The sequence below is a fragment of the Arachis hypogaea genome, chromosome 4 (assembly GCF_003086295.3).
Source record: "Arachis hypogaea cultivar Tifrunner chromosome 4, arahy.Tifrunner.gnm2.J5K5, whole genome shotgun sequence".
NCBI classification, from domain to species: Eukaryota; Viridiplantae; Streptophyta; class Magnoliopsida; order Fabales; family Fabaceae; genus Arachis; species Arachis hypogaea.
In genome coordinates, this window is record NC_092039.1 from 122,343,223 (window position 1) to 122,365,988 (window position 22,766).

The 22,766-nt window shown below is 31.0% G+C and overlaps 1 protein-coding gene across 1 annotated transcript; it reads right to left on the reverse strand.

Annotated features, from left to right (window-relative positions):
- Positions 1-11,574: 11,574 nt before the first annotated feature.
- LOC112797745 (uncharacterized) lies at positions 11,575-14,423 on the reverse strand. Its single transcript, XM_025840825.3, has one exon. It carries the CDS (start codon positions 14,325-14,327, stop codon positions 11,628-11,630), a length of 2,700 nt encoding a protein of 899 aa, XP_025696610.1. The 5' UTR covers positions 14,328-14,423; the 3' UTR covers positions 11,575-11,627.
- Between the last annotated feature and the right edge of the window lie 8,343 nt (positions 14,424-22,766).

Genomic DNA, 22,766 nt, shown 5'->3' on the forward strand with positions numbered 1-22,766 from the left:
CATTTCACGGAAGAAAAAAGAAAGATAGTGATCCTTATTATGGCTGGTTCTGCGGACTTTTCGAACCACATACTGGTTTTGAATAATTTTTATAATATGGCCAATCATGTCGTTTTAACTATCCTAACATTTTTTCATACTTTGAGTATCCTTTTATTAGAGGCAATTCCCCATAGGGGCATGGTTCTTCTAGCACCAGCTGTTTCTATAGTCTAAAACTCGAGAACACTGACTACGCAAAATAAGTATTTGCAAATTGCAACTTCAACCGAGCATATATTGATTTCTGTGCACTTTGTTATGCAGAGTAGCCTCTCTGCTTCATTACATAAATTCCACAAACTGAACTATTTTGTCTCTTGTTACTACTTCACAGTGAATTTCCTTGATAGTATATTTTTGTCATTACTAACAACTTGCATTGATGTCTTTCATGCTTAATTTTCTCGTTATCTTTTATCTTTCATTACCACCACAAACTTCCTTGTTTTTAGTTTTCTAAGTAAAGCAGTTGCATAAGTAACATGTATGTATTATTCCTAATTCTAATAGTGATGATAAATCTTACTCATGAGAGTGTGATATTGAATTGCCGTTCATTTAGGGGAAGACAAGAAAACTATTGATTGTGGCGGCTTCTGCAGACCCTTTCAAAGTTCAAAGCACATGTAGGAAGTCTGAGATATTCATGTAATTTTTCCATACTTAGCTTCTAAAATGGTGCTATTGAATGTAACTGCTGCATCTACAAACCTCTGTGCTTGGTTATCCTCCACAAACTTAATTACTTAACTCTCTCTGTCACACTCAAGGTTTTGACATCTTTGTCTCTAATATTTTAGTTTGCTAACTTGCATTCTATAGTTATACTTAGTCTTCTCTCTTTAATTTGTTTCATATCATTGACTCCATCAAGTAAACTTACTTTGGCTTATATAAGAAGAGAGTTCAGATTTTTTTTGGTGCTTTAATTTCAATATTATCATAAGAAGATAAGTTTTTTTAAATAATAGAAAAAATAGGTATTTAACAAATTTTGAAGTAGACTTGTACAGTTATACGTTATTTTAAAAAAAAATACCAAATAAATTCTTTAAGAATTGAAATAATAAATTTATAGGTCCAAGAAAAATTACAATGCTAAACACGATTTATCAATTTCATACTATTAAAAGTTTTCAATCCGGCAGATAAAGTTTACTGTTATAATTTTTTGGGGATTTGATACGTGTTCATTACAAAATGAGTTTAATTTTTATGTAATAGTTAAATTTTTCTTTTTTTGATAGTTTTAGAACTCACTCAAATCCCAAAGAGAAAAGTGAGAGCAAACTTCAGACAACAAGAAAAAACGAAGCTTAAACTAAACAAAATAAGAACCAAATATAAAACAACAAAGACATAAGCTAATCATCTAGACTATTACATGAATGTCAAAAACCTTGAAGGCACTAAGAAGTCTAGGACCGCCAACAGAACAAAAAAAAACAACACGAACAACGAGTCCCTGAGAAACAAACCTACACCAACTAAAAATCAGAAACAAGTAGTTTCAACCATAATTACTGTGCCTATAGTTACACCATTGCTTAGTCAGGAATTGAATGTCGTTTATACATGCCTGAAAGGATCTTTCCTTCTTGCAAAAAATTCTGCAGTTGCGCTCCTTCCATATAACCCACAGTACACCGTTGCAAAGAAGCAAATAATCTATTCACGCTTTTGTATATTACCAAGCCTTAATTACATTCGTTATTTTAAATGATCATTCACGCAATCAATGTAAAAATGAGTTACTTTTTGCTGTCGTTACATATTTGAATATATGTCTAAAAAATCATTTGATACTTTTTATTCCTTTAGGACTTTTGAGTATAGCAAAATTTTTCAGAACTACTTGTTTTATTACTTTTTTTTTTATCAAATACATGTGACTGGAAAAGTTAATGCTAAAATTAGCCATATTTTGATATATACTTTTTTTATATGAGAAGAGAGTTCAGATTTTTTTGGTGCTTTAATTTTAATATTATCAGAAGAAAATAACTTTTTTTAAATAATAGAAAAAATAGGTCTTTAACAAAATTTGAAGTAGATTTATACAATTATACGTTATTTTAAAAAAATATCAAATAAATTCTTTAAGAATTTGAAATAATAAATTTATTGGTCCAAGAAAAATTACAATACTAATTAAACACGATTTATCAATTTCATACTATTAAAAGTTTTTAATCAGGCAGATAAAGTCCACTGTTATAATTTTTTGGGGATTTAATACAAGTCCATTACAAAATGAGTTTAATTTTTATATAATAGTTTAATTACATTCGTTATTTTAAATAATCATTCACCCAATCAATGTAAAAATGAGTTATTTTTTGTTGTTGTTACGTATTTGAATATATGTCTAAAAACTCATTTGATACTTTTTATTCCTTTAGGACTTCTAAGTATAGCAAAATTTTTTAGAACTACTTGTTTTATTTTATTTTATTTTATTTTATTTTATTTTTGTATCAAATACATATGACTGGAAAAGTTAATGCTAAAATTAGCCATATTTTAATATATACTATTGAAAAAAAAATTGTATATTTTTATGGTTGAATGTTAGAAGGTGAACAACATTTATTATTATTTATCATCAGTTAATTATTAATGTTTAAAGTGTAGACTTAAAGTATATTATTAAAATATTTAGTGTACAACTATAAACAATTAATTGGTAGAGTTAGCAAGTGACTAGAAATAAATTAAATTAAAATTCGTTTATGAAATTTCAATTAGAACTCAAGCACCAAAACTTATGTTGTTCAGTTTGATCTGCTAATTTAACAGACATACATAGATGGATGGGTTGGTTTGAGGTTTATTTATATATTTTTCTTTTTCTTTTAAATTCCTTTTATTGTACGGCTCTTTTTGCTAACTGATGTGTTTTGAGTTTCATTCTCTTACTTTTTGGAACATGCATTGCAATTGGATAGTGGTGCAAGAGTTTTATGTTGTGCATATTAGTCTTTCAAAGGTTAATAATCAAATTCGTTCATAAAAGATCATTTATTTTTTAAACTAACCCTTAAATAATTTTTTTAATCATATTAATCCTTAAAAAATAAAACGTAAGTTAAATTGATCTTTCTGTATGATGAAGTATCACGTTAAAGTGTCATGTGACATGATGAGCTGGTAGATTAATACCATATGTCACAAGATGATTGGTTGATATGTTAAATCAGTGACACCTAGTATGCCACGTGTCACTTGACATGTAAAAAAATTATTTATAATCAAAATAGTCATCGAAAGATCACGCATAAATCATTTTCATCATTAAAATTTAAAAATTAATCAAATTAGTTCTTATATAAATTTCTTTTATTTTTTATAATATTAAATTTCAAATATTTTTTATACTGCTAATTTTAATATTATTTTGTAGACCTTAATAAACAAAATTCTCTTTACATAAAATAATAAAAATAATTAAATTATAAAGTTAGTTTGTCATTTGTATTTTAAAATTTTAAATTTCCAAATTGTAATTTTTTATAGTGAAAATTTTTTATTTAAATGAGTTTATCAAATTATTGTTGATTATATATTTAAAAATTTAATATTTTGAATCTCCCTAAATAATATACTAGTTATTTTAAAATTTAAATCTTTTAGATTTTTAAAAATATATAATTTTTATTATTGTATAATTTATATGGTAGAACTCAATAATTGAAAAACTGATTTGTAGGATCACTTGTTGAATTTTAATATTTTAATATATATTTTTTTAAATAGCTACTATATTTATTTAGTGAGATCTAAAAGATTAAAACAATGGTTAACTACGATTTTGGTCTCTAAGGTAGGGGTTAAAATTTTTTTTCGTTCCCAACCTTTTTTTACTTACAAAATCGTTCGTAAGGTAATTTTAAAATCATCCTTCGAACCAAAATACCCCTTCTCCTTCTTTCCCAAAATCAAGTAGAACCAGAACCAGAACCAGAAGTAGAAGCAGAATCAGAAGCAACAACAATCAAATAATGTAATAAACATTAAAAAAAATGGATAATGAATCAACAAATCTGTATAATGAAACAATGAAACGATGTAATCAACCGGAAGTAGAAACAGAACAACAACAACAACAACAACAACAACAATGAAACAATGTAATCAACCAGAAGCAAAAGCAACTAGAAGAAAAAATATAAAAGAATCATAATCAGAAATCAACAACATAATAGAAGCAGAAGCAGAAGAACAACTACAGCAGCGAGTGGCCGGCGAGGAGCAGTGACGACCGGCGACTGAGCGAGGAAGAGAAGCAGAAACGGCGAACGGCGCACGACGTCCACCCTCGCGAATCTGCTGGCGTCGACGTCAAGGAACAGTGGCGAGGACCGAATGACGAGGAACATCGGCGAAATCCAGGGACCGAACAACAACGAGCCGCGGTGGCGGATTCCCTTCCCCACCTTCACTTCCCCCTCTTCTTGTAACACCCTACCACACATAGTCTTATGCTTATGTTATAAAACAAAAGTAGCGAGGTATTACGACGTCTAAAATAATAATAATAATAATAATAATAATAATAATAATAATAATAATAATAATAATAATAATAATAATAATAATAATAATAATAATAATAATAATAATAATAATAATAATAATAGTTAAACGTAAACCAGACGACAAAAGAGCAAAGCAACACACACATATATATACAAGATAAACCCAAAAGGCCTAAAAGACAGTTTACAGAACTTGTTTCTTCAAATCAACCTCTAAGAAGGATATATATATATATATATATATATATATATATATATATATATATATATATATATATATATATATATATATATATATATAGTGGAGATATAAGAGTATCTATATATACATCAAAACTAAAATAGAGCCCCAAAACACAAAAGATCTTCGCTTTCAGAAGCTCCCAGAATGCCTCAGCGAGGTGCCTCACGTCTTGCATCTGAAAACCACAATATTTGTATGGAATGAGAACCGGAGGTTCTCAGCATGGTAATGGTGCCGCATACATAAGATATAAGGTCCTGGAAAAGCCAAAGGCAATCCTATAACTCCAACACTCAAATTTAAATCTTAAAATTATAGTTTTAATCCATAAGTATGGTAGGTTGTCTAAGGATCTTAAAGTCCTAACTCACTTCTAACTTATCCTTTTTGTATCTCGAATGATAACTTTAATTCTAACTTAACCCTTCAATTCCTGCTTCGTCCAGCCCTCCAAAACCCTGGTGGAACTGCCCTCGTCACTCCTCTGCTAGACAAGGGGCCTCTAAGTTACACAAACAAGCAGTATAGACAAAGCAAATACAAGTAAAATACAGATACAGCAGGTAGCAAATTTAGAAATTAAGCATAATAATCACGTAAGCAAGCCCAAATAATGTACAATCACACAAAACAAGCATATGCATATGATGTATGTCTACCACATAGCTAATGAGCTCATTTGTTGATTATACAGCCAACCCGATATGTCTGATAGCTAAGTCGGGCACAGTTTCTTTGTTGCGCATTAATATCATTAGAGGGAGTACGTGCCCTGTCACCATTAGAGGGAATAGGTGTTGATGGTTTCAGTGGCTAAGAGAAGGGGGTTGAATCTTAGCCCCCTTTTTCTGGTGCTAACATTTGCTGACCTTCAGAGAAGATTTTTCTATTTTTGCTCGTCACTGGGCACGAGCAACTTTGTTTTGTCTCGTCCCTTGCCACGAGACTTTTTGTTTTGTCTCGTCACTTGGCGCGAGATAATTCTGGTTTTTGCTCCTGTGTAGTAGAAAACAGAAATGGAGTAGAAAGAGAAGAAGATTGCACCCAGATATATCCTGGTTCGGCTGCTAAGTGCAGTGCAACCTACATCCAGTCTCCATCACAAACATGATGGAATTTCACTATAATCAATCTGATTACAACTTGTAAAGTGCTAACCCAACTTACAAGGGGATTCCCACAGAATCATGATACACAACATAGATGAACAAAGGAACTCTAAGACATCTATGGCTTTTTTCTTTTAATTTTGCACTCTCTGCCTTTTTCCGCTCTATGGCTTTTTCATACAAACCTCACTTGTTTGCCTTTTTCCATGAGACTCAAGACATGACAAAATTAAACAGAAAAATTACAAAACATAATACATTGAAGGAGAAGAAAAATCTGTTAGCTCAGGTAGCTCTGAGAACTCTGTGCCTTGCACTCTCAAATTTTCTCCTTGCTTCAAACAGTGGTTGTTCTCCCTTTTTAAAGAAGAGAAAATCCTCCACACTTGAAGCCAAAACCGAACCAACTTCTTCCTCCTTCAACAAACACAGAACCGGTTCGGCCACACAGAGAGAGAAGAGATAACCATGCATTAACCAACATGCAATTACCTCTAGTCTTTTCTTGATCATCACCCTTCATCAATCCGGGCTCTCCATCCTTGGCTTCCACTCCAAGATGGATTTCTGGCCCTTGATGCCTCATGATGATAATGACTTCATCTGCTTCAATCTTCTGCCTTCAACCATCACTTCGCCACTCTAGCTACTCCCTGTGGTGATTGAGCAGAATCAAAGACAAGCCATGCTTCAAGAATCTCCTCTAGCTGGCCGAATCTTCTTCTTTCATTTTTGAGCATGAAAGGCCCAAGATAATCTCACCAAATCTAACCACATTTGGTGAATATCTCAGCCACAGCTCATTTTTATTTTGGTGTGTTTTCTTGCCATCATTTTGATGGTCTTTAGGCTTGCTTTCTCTCCTTTTCGGTAGCTCACTTTTGCTTCCATGGCTGCCAATATTTTCTGTGCAATAACCGAAGAGAGAAAGAGATGAGAGAGAGAAGAAAGAATCTGAAGTAAAGCTATTTCAAAGTGATTGAACTAATTAATTGAAAATAGCTTGCTTTTACTTCCCTTAGTTGGCATGTAGCAATGATGCCTTTAGTCAAATCAATCTTCTCTCACTTGCTTATGTTTCCAATGCATTAAATTAAATTTGAATTCCATCCAAAGTGAGAAATGGAATCCGTTGGAGGCAAGCAACAAATGTTAACCTTTGCTTTCCTGATGGACTTTGGATTCGGATCATGCATGGAAACATTCATCAAAATTGAATTTGGGCCTTGTTGCAATAAAGCTTAATCTGACCCAATTGATTAACATTTGCTTTCCTGATACAATTGATTTCGGATCAAACATAGAGCTCACAAGAAAGCATTTGTTTGGGCTTGCAACAATAATGTTTATTCTGGCCCATTTAATAATTCAGCCTCATATAGTAATGCTGATTTTTAATTTTGGGCTAGCAACATCTTTGTTTTTTTTTTGGCCCAAAGTAAAATCTGCACAACAAAATTATTAATTAAGCAAATATGAAGTAAGATTAAATTAATAATTTTGTAATTTATTATTTTAATAATGTTTGTTCATCATCAAATTAAATTAGAGTTTTCCAAACTCATCAGGTGTCCTGTCATCCTTATAACCAGAGAGAAAACACAGACATACTCATCATCAATTAACCACAATCATGCCTCGTTTATCATATTCATTTAATCTCATAATTCAACTTATCTTAGGTTGTCTAGCCTATGCTTTTACAAGACATTATATATTATATACAAGAAACTAAAATCATACCTTGACCGATTTCTTGTAAAACCCGGATCGTCATAATTTGTCACCATTCCACAACACCCAAGCTTCCACAGTCACACCATACCAAGTCTCCAACCCCACCAATTTGTTTCCAAAATACACAATTCAAACTAGTTTCACAAAATAACACTAAAATTATCATAGAGTTCACTAATTAGATAACTTAACAAGGATTAAACGTTCCTCACCTTACCAACAGAAGAATTGAGCCAAAACCCGGCACACCCACTAAGTTAGTTTGATCATAAACATCAAAATCAACAAAATCTCAACACTCAATTTGTAGGATTTTCGAAATTAGGGAAGGAAGAAATCAAAACTAAAAAGTGACTCTCTTACCTAATTGAGTATTGGACTTTGTAGAGCTCGACGCTGTGATTGCGTGTCCGCAAATGATTTGTCAATTGGAGTTCCGGATCAAAAGTTATAAGGAATTGAAATTTGGAAGTGACGGTGGTGTTCTTCCCCCCTCCCCCCTTGCCCAGCATGTGTGTTAAATGTATGGGAGGAAGAGGAGATGTGCCCTTCATTAAATCAATGTTGGGTTGGGTCTTGGGTTCATTATAGGTTTGGTTCGGTCTGTTTGACTTAATTTTGAGTTAAATTTTTTAAAATTAGTGTCGAAATTCATATTTTAATTTTTTTTACTTTATTAGCTAATTATTTATTAATTTCGCGAATTTTACACTTCTTCCCTGAAACACCCTAGCGTGGTTCTCTTCCCCTATTCTCCAGCCCTTTAACCCATTTTTTTTATTTTTTATTTTTTTTAATTAGGAGTAATTTGGTAATAAAAATTAAAAATTTTGGTAAAAAGAATGATTTTAAAACTAAATTAAACCTTAAAGATGATTTTGTAAGCAAAAAAAGGTTGGGGACGAAAAAAATTTTCAACCCCTACCTTAAGGACCAAAATCGTACTTAAACCTTAAAATAACTTCTATATTTATTTAGTGAGATCTAAAATATTAAAAATTTTAGTATATAATTAATAATAGTTTGATAAAATTATTTATATAAAACAATTTCACTAAAAAAATAGAATTTGAAAATAAAAAATCTAAAAATACATATGAGAAAATAATTTTGTAACAATTTAATTATTTTTATTATTTTATTTGAAATTTTTTTTATTAAGGTGTAAAAAATAATATTAAAATGGGTAGGATTAAGAAATATTAAAAATTTAATATTATAAAAAATTATATAAGCATGAATTTGATCAATTTTAAAATTTTAAGTATGAAAATGACTTACATTTGTATTTTTAAGGACTAATTTGATTATAAATAAATTTATGACATATTAAATGACAGGTGGCATGCCGGATATTACTGACATGACACGTCAACTAATTATCTTGTGACATGTTGCATTAACCTACCATGTCATCATGCCACGCGGTACTTAACGTGACACGTCATCATCTAACTAACGGAATGATTAATTTGACTTATGTTTTATTTTTTAAAGACTAATATGACTAAAAAAATTCTTTAAGAATCAATTTGAAAAATGAATAATCTTTTAAGGACGAATTTGATTATTAACCCTTATTTCAAACTTTATCTTATGCCGAAGAATAGCCATTCTTTAGTTATCCTCCACAAGCATCACTCTCTCTTTTCTCTGCTTTCTATTTAATATATATGTAGTGTAGTTCTCTCACTATATTTTTGTCACTACTTTTTGGTGCAATTTTTTGTTCTTATAAAAGTAACTTTTTCAAGTATACATAAGAGGAAAAGTAACTGTTGCCAAAACCCAAAGCATAAATAATTAAATACTATTGCTAACAAGGAAAATAATATTTGTATATCTTATAATTTAATGGTATAGATATTAAGTGAAGTCTAAGATGGCTTATTATAGTAGCTGCGGTAGTTATAAATGTTACTAATAACTAAAGGGAGAAAGTTAATAACTTAATATCACACTTCTTTATATTTTTTATGACACCTTTTACCTTTAATTTTTAAATTAATTTTTGTAATATTAAAAAAGTATTACTTTAATTTTAGCAATAAAAATAACATTAATACTTGTTCAAGATCACAAGAATTGAGCAGTTTTTGAATCATATATCAACGTTCCAATAAAAAAACATACAACTCAAGAGATGCTTTTATTATGAATACCATTTTTCTAGCTTGCAATGACCTATAAAGCGAACAAAGATCGTTGATAATAATTAGTGAAAACTAAACTCTCTTTGCAATCATTTTTACCATTTCGTTGAACGATCATTTATTTATGAATCAATCAATATGATGCACCATTCTGAAAACAAGGCTAAGGTTTTTCCTAATGTAGACTAAAGTCTAACTCTTAACTTCAAGTCTATTTTATTCAAAAGGGAAAAAATATATACATATAGCTATCTTGTATTTGTGTTTGAGTATCCAAACGCGACCTATATGAATTAAATTCTCAATATAACACATTATACGGTTTTCTTTTAATAATTATTGCAGGAAGACTAGTGGCTTCTGTGCTGTTGAAAAGAACTCAAACAATGCATGTGGAGATGAACTTGATGAGGAAGTCACAAAGGATCAACAACAAAACATAGCCAGTGATGATGAATTGGGTGGGATCTTCTGTGATGGCAGTGACAGCATTTTGTTCTTCTATGATCCAAACAAATACGCCTCAGAACTGCAAGAAAGCGACCTCTACTCATTTCTTTGAACAGAGATGTAGTTGTATCGACAATAATGTAAAATATGACGGGACATATCAATTTTGTTCTATGCATGTTTCCATATCTCAATAGCTTCAAATTTTACAACAGATGTTAATCATAATTGCTAAAAGAAATTTAAAAGCATTGTTGACAAGAGTATATGACTATGCAATAATTTACAGTTAATAAGATCCTATTTGTACTCATATGTGAACCATCAACATATATAGAACGGATTAATTGCAGGAAATCAATATACCAGTTACTTCAACATATCTAACTGTAGTTAATTGGGCATTCTTAAAGTCATCTGATGCAAACTTCTTTTACAATCAAAAGAAGCAGAATTCTACAGATTCCTTTCCATACTATGCTAAACTTCACATACTTCACCCAAAAAACATGTTTATGAATACTGTATAGATGGATATGTTAACCTTTCTTATTCATTGGTAATTGCTCTCTTTTTTTCAAGGCTATGGTTTTGTTCCCTTAATGGGTTGTTCTGTGCTCGCAGTGTTCCCTTTGATAGAGGTTATTGTCCCTATTTACAGGTGCTGTTGTAATTTTATTTTTTACTCTCCATTCGATTCCTATGAGAAAAATTAGTGCTCTTACTGTGAAAAAGAGAGAGATTGATCATTATTGCTTCTCCTTCCTTCTATGGTGTTGTTGACTTTAAATATTGAAAAAGAAGAGAAAGAAAAACAGAAGAAAATTCCTGTTTTTGTTAGTAACTTCTTTAATGAAAAGATTTTAGTTTTTTGTATTTCTATATTAGTTTTTTTTCCCTTCTCTTATTTAGAATATGGATATTGGTTGTAATATTAGTTTTGTTAAAAAATCTCATTTATTTAGTACTGTTAGTGTTGGCCCAATTGATCTACTTGTAATCTTTTTCATATCAATGAATACTTGTTTTTTTGAAAGAAAAACAATTGCTTCTTTTTACATTTTAACATCCTGTCTTGAATAAGCATAAGCATAACTACTGCATAAGCATAAGAGAGAGTATGCAAAAGGAAATTGATTATTGGATGCAGTATGGCTTTTGTTATTCCAAAAATAGAAAAAGCAAAATAAATATATAACACACTATATTTTTGTTTTTATCATGTCTACTTTTATTTGGCTTTACATATAGCTAACTCTTACCTAAGAGAAACACAATAACTTTAAATGCAAACACAAAAATAAAAATAATCTAAGATTACACACATGAAAAGACCAACATCTAGACTTGTGACTTAAAAGATCTTTTTCAGCAACCTATAAACATCTACAGAAAAAGCATTTCCCAGTGCTAACCCAGCAACAAGGCCACCCACATATCCAATTAGAATTACCATCCAACAAAATTCAAAGAAAGATCCTGACTCAGAATCTTGATCACCATCAGGTTTTTGCAATGGAGGCTTAGGATGATCTTCACATTTCTTCAACAATTGAATCCCGCACAAATCTTTATTTCCCTCAAATGAATTGTTATCAAAGGTAGAAAGTTGGCCATTTTCTGGTATTGGACCTGAGAGATTGTTGAAAGACACATTGAAGAAATCCAAGAAGGTTAGCCCTGTGAGTTGTTGAGGAATATTCCCTGACAAACTATTGAGAGAAAGGTCAAGCACTTCAAGATTTGAAAGCTTTCCGAAGGAAGATGGAATGCTGCCAGTAAACATGTTATTGGACAAATTGAGCACAACAAGACGATTCAAACTTCCCATGATATCTGGAATCTCTCCCGAAATTTTGTTACATGAAAGATCAATGGCTACCATGTGATGAAGGTATTGACTCCCAGGATAATCCATGACAACTCCTTTGTTGGACATTGAAAATGGATGCGAATCAATATCTATTTCCGCATTGTCACTGTGAATCACGTCCTTGAAATCCAGATGTCTTTTGTTGGATATGATCATCGATTTGAAGCACATGATTATTTCTGATGTTAATTTCGTTGAGAAACCATTTTGAGAAAGATCAATGATTCGAAGGTGGGGAAATGTGTATTTCAATGGACACATTATAGCTCCGTGAAATTCATTGTCACGTAAAGAAAGAACCTTTAACTTAGGATGAGATCCCAACCAGAAAGGAAATGAGTCATTGAAATGGTTATGTCTCACATCAAGAAACTCTAGCCTTCTGCAATTGACAAGTGCTCTTGGTAATTGACCGTACAACTTGTTAGAACTAAAATCGATCAACTGAAGGACATTTCCTTTCACATAAATTTGAGGAATATTGCCTGTCAATTTGTTTCCTGAGACATTCAAAAGTTGAAGGGATTGGCTAAAGCTTCCCAAACATGATGGAATCATGCCAACTAAATTGTTGGAAGATAAATCAAGATCCACAAGTGACTGCAGGTTGCATATGGAGGGGGATATTTCTCCCATCAATAGGTTGTTGGAAACTTCCAAACTCTGAAGAGTTGTTTTGTTCCATAACCAACTCGGTATTGTCTTTATGTTGTTGTTTGATATGGAAAGAGTAGTCAACTCTTGTAAGTGTTGTATAAAATTGGGAAAATGAACAAAATTGCATGAACTTAATTCCAAAGAATCAATTTGAGAAAGAAATGTTACATTGGAAGTGTTCTTTCCTTCAAGAAAAGACAATTTGTTGCCTCCGCCTAAACCAAGAACAGTAAGCTTTTGGAGCTTTGAAAGCATGTCAAGCTCAATCTGTCCTTCGAACATATTACCAGCTAGATCAAGAATTGTAAGATTCTCTAACTTGAAGAGGAAATATGGAATTTCACCTTGAAGATCATTATTGGAAAGGACCAAGCAATTTAAAGTGGTTAGATTCATTATCCAAGTTGGAATTTCTCCATTTAAATTGCACCCACTCAATCCTAACCATCGAATTGGAGGAAGGATTGTCACATTGACATCCCTATTTTGTGAGATCAAGGACAATTTATTGACAGACAAGTCAAGAATATCAAGTATCTTTAGCTTCAAAAACATGTCAAGTGCTAGGCAACCTTCGAAAAAATTAGAAAATAGATCTAAAGTTACAAGATTCTCTAATTCAAAAAGAGAGCGGGGGATTTCACCATGAAAGTTATTATCTTCAAGAATCAAGTGAGCTAAATTGGTCAGGTTTCCAATGGATGCAGGTAATGTGCCCTGCAGATTTTGGTTTTCAGCAAAATTCAAATATGTTAAGTTTGCAAGAGAGAATATTCCGATAGGAAACTCACCATGTAGTTCACATTGGCGAAAAGAGAGTTTTTGCAGAGATGTAAGGTTTGTGAGCGTGTGAGGTAAAGATGATGAAATGGTGACAAAATTAAGGCGAAGTTGTTCAAGACTTGTTGAATTTTGAATTAAGCTTCGCAGAGTGGATTCCTTGAGATGTAAACGGTTGATAAATGGAAAATCAAGCTGGTCAACATAGCTGTTTAGATCAAGGGATAACAATTTGGACAAATGGGAAATTTGAGTTGGGACTTCACCGGAAAATGTGGTTTCACCAAAGTGAGAAACATTCAAATGCCTCAGTTGTGACAAATGACCTATCCTGGCTGGAATTTGCGAGTGATTGAAGTCATTGTCAAAAAGATCAAGGCTTTGAAGATGCACAAGTGAGAAAAGGGTGCTATTGGGATCCATGGAACCATAGAGTTGGCTGCTACTGAGATCAATGGAAATGACATGACCTGTGAGCTCATCACATTCAATGCCATCCCACAAGCAGCAATCTGTGGACGGATTCCAAGAAAGAGTTTTAGGATAACTGAAAGGATTGTAGGAAGCATACTTACTTATGATGAAGCTTTGTTTAAAGCTGAGCAAGGCATTGCTTTCATGTTGATGGCATTCATGATGATGAGTAGTAGTTGAATCATTCAAAGTTAAACAGTTTGTGAACAGGGAGGATGAGAAGAGGAGAAGAAACTGTATGGAGAAAGCAAGAGAACACAACAACCCCATTATTGTCAGTTGAATTGCAATAGGTTTCAATGGATGAAATGTTTGGGACACTTGAATCGGTTTTTATAGGCAAGTATAAAGTGTCCGCATTCTCTAAAATGGAGTGTATACTGGGTGGAGACTCTAACAACCATCTTTTTTCCACTACTATTTCACTTTGCTAACAACTTTGCATTTGACGTCGTCGTTAATACTTAACTGTACATGCAACTTCATGACTTCTATATCTTTCAAGCCTTATATATAGTAATCTCTCACAAGTCACAGGGGACAATGTATCTTTCAAGCCTTATCTATATCTTTCTTTACCGCCACAAACTTCCTTGCTTTTGGCGTTCTAAGTTATGCACTTGCAAAAAGTGATATGTATATGTATTTTTCTTAATTCCGCTGTAGTGACGATAGATCATACATTCATACTCAATAGAGTGTGAAATTGCATTTCCGTTTGTTTTGGTGAAAACAAGAAAAAATGGTGCTACTGCATAATTCAAAACTCTTCCTCTTCCTCCTTCCTTATCTTCTGCTGCTGCTTTTTTTCCCATTATTATCACCATCTTCTTCTTTTTCTTTTCTTATTCATCTTTCCTTTCTTGTTTTACCTTCTCAAACTTCTTTTTGTTTTACTCTCTTAACAAGAATAAAAACAAAAAAATCAAACAAATGAGAAGAAACACATAATACTACAAAATTACTTGGAAGATGATAAACTTACATTCATTCAACTAAAAAAAAAGAAACAAATAAGAAAAAAAGAAAAAAATGCAGCTTTAAAGAAAATATTTTCATATAGTTGCAGCAAATTTCGGTATAAAAATAAGACATTTATGTGTATTGTTTAAGAGTTTTTGATGAATTTGTACTGATAAATTATGCATAATTCAAAACTCTTCATCTTCCTCCTGCTATCTTTTGCTACTTCTTCTTCTTCTTCTTTTTCATCATCATCATCATCATCACCATCTTCTTCTTTTTTTTTTCTTATTTATCTTTCCTTTTTTATTTTACCTTCTCAACTCTCTTTTTGTTTTACTATCTTAACAATAATAAAAACAAAAAAATCAAACATAGAAGAAGAAGAAACACATAATATTGCAAAATTACTTGAAAGATGATGAACTTACATTCATTTAACTAAAAAAAGAAACAAATAAGAAAAAAAGAAAAAGATGTAACATTAGAGAAAATATTTTTGTGTATTTACAGCAAATTTTGGTGTAAAACTAAGACATTTATGTGTATTGTTTAATAACTTTTGGTGGAATTGTACTGATAAGTTCTGTATAATTCAAAACTCTTCTTCTTTCTCCTTCCTAATCTTCTGCTGCTTCTTCTTCTTCTTTTTTTTCATTATCATCATGACTATCTTCTTTTTCTTATTCATCTTTTCTTTCTTATTTTACCTTCTCAAGTTTCTTCTTGTTTTACTCTCTTAACAAGAATAAAAATAAAAAAAATCAAACAAAGAAGAAGAAGAAACACATAATGCTGTAAAATTATTTGGAAGAAGATGAACTTACATTCATTCAACTAAAAGAAAAAAAAAGAAGAAAAAAATGCAGCATTAAATGAAACATTTCTGTGTAGTTGTAGCAAATTTCGGTGTAAAATTAAGACATTTGTGTATTGTTTAAGAATTTTCGGTGAATTTGCACTAATAAATTCTGCATAATTCAAAACTCTTCATCTTCCTCCTCTTCATCTTCCTTCTCTTCATCTTCTGCTGCTTCTTCTTCTTCTTCTTCTTCTTCATGTTCTTATTTTATTTTCTCATAATTCTTTTCAAATTCAGCTTTGAAACTTCCTTCACTTTTCGCGACGATTTTGAGAAATTTTGATCGTTGTTTGAATTTTGAGCATTGCGGTTTTGATTGAAGGAAAAGAACCATTTGCGCTATTCAAGAGTTGGAAAGAAGCGTATGTTTACACGTAATCTAAACTAAGAGGAAAAAGAATCATTTGCGCTAAATGCTAATCCAACTTATATGAATTTGTATACCAAAAAAATTTGTATATGTAGCAGACCTGATAAAAATTTTATAACGTGAGACATGATTTATGGACCATTAAGTCTACCACCTTTTAAACTTAAAACCCTAAACCCTAATTCTTTAGCAACATGGTACAAGTTTCATCACAAATTTTTTTTAATAATATTTTAAATTAGTTCTTAAGAATTTTTTAGTCGAATAGTTTAATCATTAATAAATTTTAATTATCAAATTAGTATCTTAACTTTTATTTTGCCGGCAAATCAATCCCATGTGAGATTGTCTACCTATATGAAGGGACTTATCTGAAACTTAAAATTTTTTTTAAGAATTATTATGTCTTTTAATAAATAATATCCGAAATTGATTTGTCTAACTTTTTACTTAAATTTGGCGTAGAAATTAATGTCTAAAAAAAAGGTTACGGACTAATTTAGTTTTTAAAATTTTTTAAGAATTAAATTGTTCGACTAAAAATTTTTCGGACTGATTTGAAAAATTATTCAAGTTTTTCTCAAGAGCTTATTTAGTTCCTTTTATTTTTTAAAATCTATAAGGTTATCATAAAACTTTTCAAAACCTATTTTTTTTTTTTAATGAACATATGAGTAAAAACATCTATTAATAATATATTAAAACAGAATACAAATACTCTACACATTCATTCTTAACTTTTTTAGTTTCTATCATGATGTCGCATAGGATTTGGTGGCTCTAAATTTATTCTTAGGCTTTTACTCTTTTTTCTTCAACTACAATAAAAAATAAAAAAAATTATAAAAATCATTATGAAACCTCTCGTTAAAATTATAAAACGTAACGAGAAATAAAATTTAATGTAAATCAATAATGTAATAATTTTACTTTAATTAAATTTTTGAAATGTTACACTACTTTAAAAATTCAATGTATAATTACCATATCTTATATTGATCCTAAGGTCACATTATAAGGAAAAAAAAAATAATTTTTAAGATGCTACTAAAATTATCAAATGTTACACGAAACCAAAATTAAATGTACAAATGCTTTTAAGATTTCACAAAAGTTAGAAATTTAGGTTTTTAACATGATGTCATATCAATTTAAGTGGCTCTAGATTTATTCTTATCTTACTAAGTTTTTATCTTCTATCTTCTATCTTTATATTATATAATAGAATTCTTATTATAGCTAGGATTCTTTTTAACTTTAACTTTTTATATGCTCTTTTACTTTATTTTTATGTAGGTTACATATTATTTTTAATATTAATGTTAATTTTTTTTAATAGGTATAAATTTGATTAAAATCTAATTTCTTCTCTTCTCCTTTTATATTTCTCCCTCATTCTTATATTTATTATATAAATCAATATTTACTTCACACATTTTTTTTTTATCTTCTCACATAAACTCATACCTCTTTCTCTTCCTCCTCCTCTCTCTCCATTCTTACTAATTTTTTACACAATTAAAATTTGGTTGATGAGCATAGTTTTTATTTTTATTTTTTAAATTTGCTAAACATGTGTATTAGGTCATTGTATGATTGTATTCATTAATTTTTCTACTTCTTTGTGTAATTGTATTTATAAAAAGTTATATAGTGTATTTATCGTCTATATATATCACTTTTCTTTTTTTCAACAATTTATATTTTTTTTAAAATATCTTTTAGTTATAATAATATTGTTGAAAATACATGTTATGATTCATAAAAATTAAAATTAAAAAATTGAATATCTTTTTAATTATCAAAATATTAATAATATTCATACTCGTATTTTATCTAATAATTTTAATAGTATTCAATCAATACAATTGAAGCTGTAAGAAAGCTGTCTTATAAAAAATAAAAATTTTAAAATAAAATCATTCATAATTTGATTCTTAACTTTCATGAATACCAACTCAAGAATAAGGTAGTGAAATGTAAATCTATCTAGCTATTAATAATATATTAAAATAGAGTCTAAAATAATCTCTACATATATTAATTAGTCTTCTAATTTTTTACTGTTATACTACGTGAGTTTAAGTGACTAATTAGTACATATTATCTAATTAAGTTACCTTGTAGTCCTTCTATTTTCTATTTAAAATATTTTTAAAATAAAAATAAAAAAATCTGTTACTATTCTTATATTTATTATGCAATAAAAAAATTCGTTATTCTATGTCATCTATTGCAACAACATAGAATGTTTATACTACCATATAGAATAACATCTATATAATCAATTTAGCATTGATCTTATAATTTCACACATTAAATGATCTAATTTTAAAAAAAAAAATATAGTATAAAAAATATTTATATTAATGATTTAATTCTAATATTGCATATTTTATTTGGAGAAACATTTTATTTTATGATAATTTTTTTTATTTATCTAATCTATTTACCTATCTATCAATTTATTTATAATGTATAAAAAAATTGAATAACAACACAATAAACACTTAACATATTAAATAACTTCTAATATTATCAAACAAATATTTTAGTCCAAACATTCAATCGGAAGAAAACAAAACAAGCTTCACCAACAAGTAGCAACGCAACAAAAAGGAAGATACCAAAAGCAAAAAAAAATGAAGTAGAATACTATATTGAGCAACTTTTTTAAATTTACTACTTAATACATTTTAATCTTTGACAATTTCAAATGTATTAATGCATGATTACATAAAAAATACACAACTATATTATTTATTACATTATTCGATTAAATTCTTCGTATAAATATATACTATTTTATTTACACAAATTTATAAAATCTAATAAAAAAACATTATGTAAAATTTATAATTCAAATTCTCCGCATATCACGCAGGTCAAAATCTAGTAATATCTAAAATCAATAGCATGTTTAATGAAAATGTCAGATGAATGAAAAAAGAGCACATTAATATCTGATGAGTTTGAAAAATTCTAAATTAATATTTGTGATGACTAAACATTATTAATATAATTAATTATAAAATTAATTTTGGATTAAATGTTGATTAAAATAATTTTGCAATGCAGGTTTATATTAGGCCGAAAATTAAATGATATGATACAAGCCCAAGTGTGAATTTATTCAGCATTGATATAAAAAATTAAATTGATTCTATGACTGAATATTTGTTTTGGTATTTGGGTTAGTTTTTGTGATACAGGCCCAACTTAAATACTTGTTACTAGACCATTGAAGATTGGTCCGAAATCAAGAGGAAATTGGGTCAGAATGAATTTTGTTGTTACTAGCCCAAAATTAAAATTGCATGAAGGCAAGCATGATTGGTCCGAAACCATTAAGCAACGAAAACAAAGTTTCATTGCTTCCAATGGATCTCTTCTTTAATCATGTGATGGAACTCAAAATTTCATTGAGAAGAGTTAATGCAATTCTTGGAACAATGAGAGAGAAAGTGTGATTAACATGACGGTGATCATCAATGCTACACGCTACTCAATCAAAGGGAAGTAAAAGCAACCCATTTTAATTAATTGATTCAAACACATTAATTGCTTTTCTTCCTACTCTCTCTTCTCTTTCTACTTGCTTCTCACCTTCGGTCATATCAACACAGAGAAAGCGTGGAGGCTATGGCTACACACTGAAGAAAGAAGGAGCTACATGCATCAAGACCATCGAGCTGATGGCAGGAAAACATAAAAAATATAGTGGTTGAGATTCTTATCACTTATGGTAAGATATGGTGATGAGATCTTGGCTTCTCCATATAAAAAATGGTTGAAGGAGATTTCGGCCAGCAAGGAGAAGATCTTTGGGTTGGCTTGTCTCTGCTTTTGGGTTCACTCATCACAGAAGGTAGCTAGGGTGGCTACATGAGGGAGGAAGCAAAAGTGGAGCAGATGAAGCTATCATCATCATGAAGCATCAAGGGCTAGAAATTCATCTTGGAGAGCAAGCCAAGGATGGAGCGTTTGGATTGATGAAGATTGATGACCAAGGAAAGACTAGAGGTAATTGCATGTTGGGTTTTGCATAGGTTATCTCTTCTCTCTCTCTCTAGCCGAACCGGTTTTGTTCTTGGAGAAGAAGAAGTTGGCTTGGTTTTTGGCTTCAAATGTGGAGGCTTCCCTCTTCTATAAAAAAGAGAATAGTCACGGTTTGGAGTAAGGAGAAAGTGTGAGAGTGCAAGGCACAGTGTTCTCAGAGCTACCTGAGCTAACAGATTTTTCTTCTCCTTTAATGTATTCTGTTTTGTCATTTTTCTGTTTAATTTTGTCATGTCTTGAGTCTCATGAAAAAAGGCAAACAGTGAGATTTGTATGAAAAAGCCATAGAGCGGAAAAAGGCGGAGAGTGCAAAATTAAAAGAAAAAGCCATAGATGTTCTTAGAGTTCCTTTGTACATCTGTGTTGTGTTTCATGATTCTGTGGGAATCCCCTTGTAAGTTGGGTTAGCACTTTACAGTTTGTAATCAAGAAGATTATAGTGAAATTCCATCATTGTTGTGATGAAGACTGGATGTAGGCTGCACTGCACTTAGCAGCTGAATCAGGATATATCTGGGTGTAATTTTCTCTCTTCTCTACTCCATTTCTGTTTCTACTGCACATGAGCTAAAACTGAAAAATATCTCGTGCCAAGTGACGAGACAAAAATAAAAGTCTCGTGGCTATGGACGAGACAAAAATAAAAAAGTCCCCTGAAGTCATTTCAAAGACCAGCAAGTGTTACTGAGCAAAAAAAAGGGCTAAGATTCAACTCCCCCTTCTCTTAGCCACTGAAAACCATCAATTGGTATCAGAGCTTGGTCTCAAAGAGATCAAACTTTGCAGCTTGAAGAAAAGATCCAGATGGCAGAAAGCAGTGGCTCAAATCTGGTGTCCTACAACCTTACAAAAGGACAGTCAAGCAACATACCGCCTCTTTTCAATGGGAAAAACTATACCTATTAGAAGGAGAGAATGAAAATCTTTGTGCAAGCAGTAGACTACAGATTCTAGAAGATCATCCTAGAAGGTCCTCAATTTCTAACTAACACAAGTACTGAAGGAGTAGTCACTCTTAAACCAGAAGCAAGCTGGACCGAGGAAGATAGAAAGAAGGTGGAGCTAAATGCCAAGGCTATAAATCTACTCAACTGTGCTATTAGCTTCGAGGAATACCGACGGGTATCACGATACACAACGGCAAAGAAAATCTGGGACAAACTGCAAATCACTCATGAAGGAACCACCATTGTGAAGAAGACTCGGATAAACATGTTGAACAGAGAGTATGAAATGTTTGCAATGAAGGAAGGAGAATCTATTGATGAACTATTTGAACGGTTTAACACCATCATTGTTGGCTTGGATGCTATGGGAATAACACATTCTGATTCTGTGCTTGTGAGAAAAGTGTTGAGATGTCTCACTAAAGAGTGGAAAACAAAAGCTTTAATTATCTCTGAGAGCAGTAGCCTAGATTCCATGACATGTGATGATTTGAGAGGAAACTTACTTGCTTTTGAAAACACTTATTTGAAAAAAGATTCAAAAAAGAAAGGAATTGCCTTTTCTTCTGTAGCTAACCCCCTGGATGATGAATCCAGTGATAATTCCTCTGAAAATGAGTTTGTGTTGTTTGCCAAAAAATTCAGGAAAATGGTGAAGTTCAAAGGGAAAGGCAAAGGCAGCAACTCAAGGAAAATGAAGAAAGACCTAAGCAAAGTAACTTGTTACAACTGCAAAGAAATGGGCCATTTCAAATCTGATTGTCCCAAGTTGAAGAAGGAGGAGAAGTCAAAAGGAGGAAAGAAGAAGGGACTGATGGCTTCATGAGAGGACTTGGAAAATGACTCAGACGATGATGAAGAATCAGAAACCAAGTCACAGCCTTGTCTCATGGCAGATCACAAAGATCAGGTAGTCTTTCACAACCCTAACACTGAAGATCTTCATCTTATGATAGACCACCTTTCTGAAAAAATAAGATGTTTTCTACTTGATAACCAAGATCTTGAACAACAAATTATCATTCTTAAAATTGAAAGTGGTTTTCTCAAGGAAAAGCTAAGGGAGGCCGAAACTTCTTGTGATCTTGTTGAAGAAAATAAGCAGTTAAAAGCCCAACTTAGAAGATGTGAAAGTGACTATTCTGTTGTTTCATATGTAACTTGTTTTAAGGAGAATGAAGAGTTGCTGAAAAAGATTAAAAATCTTGAAAATGACCTAGCCAAGTTTACTCAAAGTTCTAAAAATTTAAATCAAATATTGGCTAGTCAAAAACCACTCTTTGATAAATCCGGTTTGGGGTTTTACAAATCTGATGAGAAACCTTCTTTTGAAAATAGAGCTTCATCTTCTAATGACACAAGGTTTCAAGATCCCACCTACTTTAACAAATCAGCAACTCCAAGGTTTTGAAGACTATGCAACCAAAATGGACATTTTACCATTCAATGCTTTTTTAGTGAAAGAATGATTGGTGACAAAGTTTACAAAATTATATTTTATTACAATG

Coding starts and splice junctions, on each gene's coding strand:
- LOC112797745 (XM_025840825.3), bottom strand. CDS start 14,327: ATGGGGTTGTTGTGTTCTCTTGCTTTCTCCATACAGTTTCTTCTCCTC.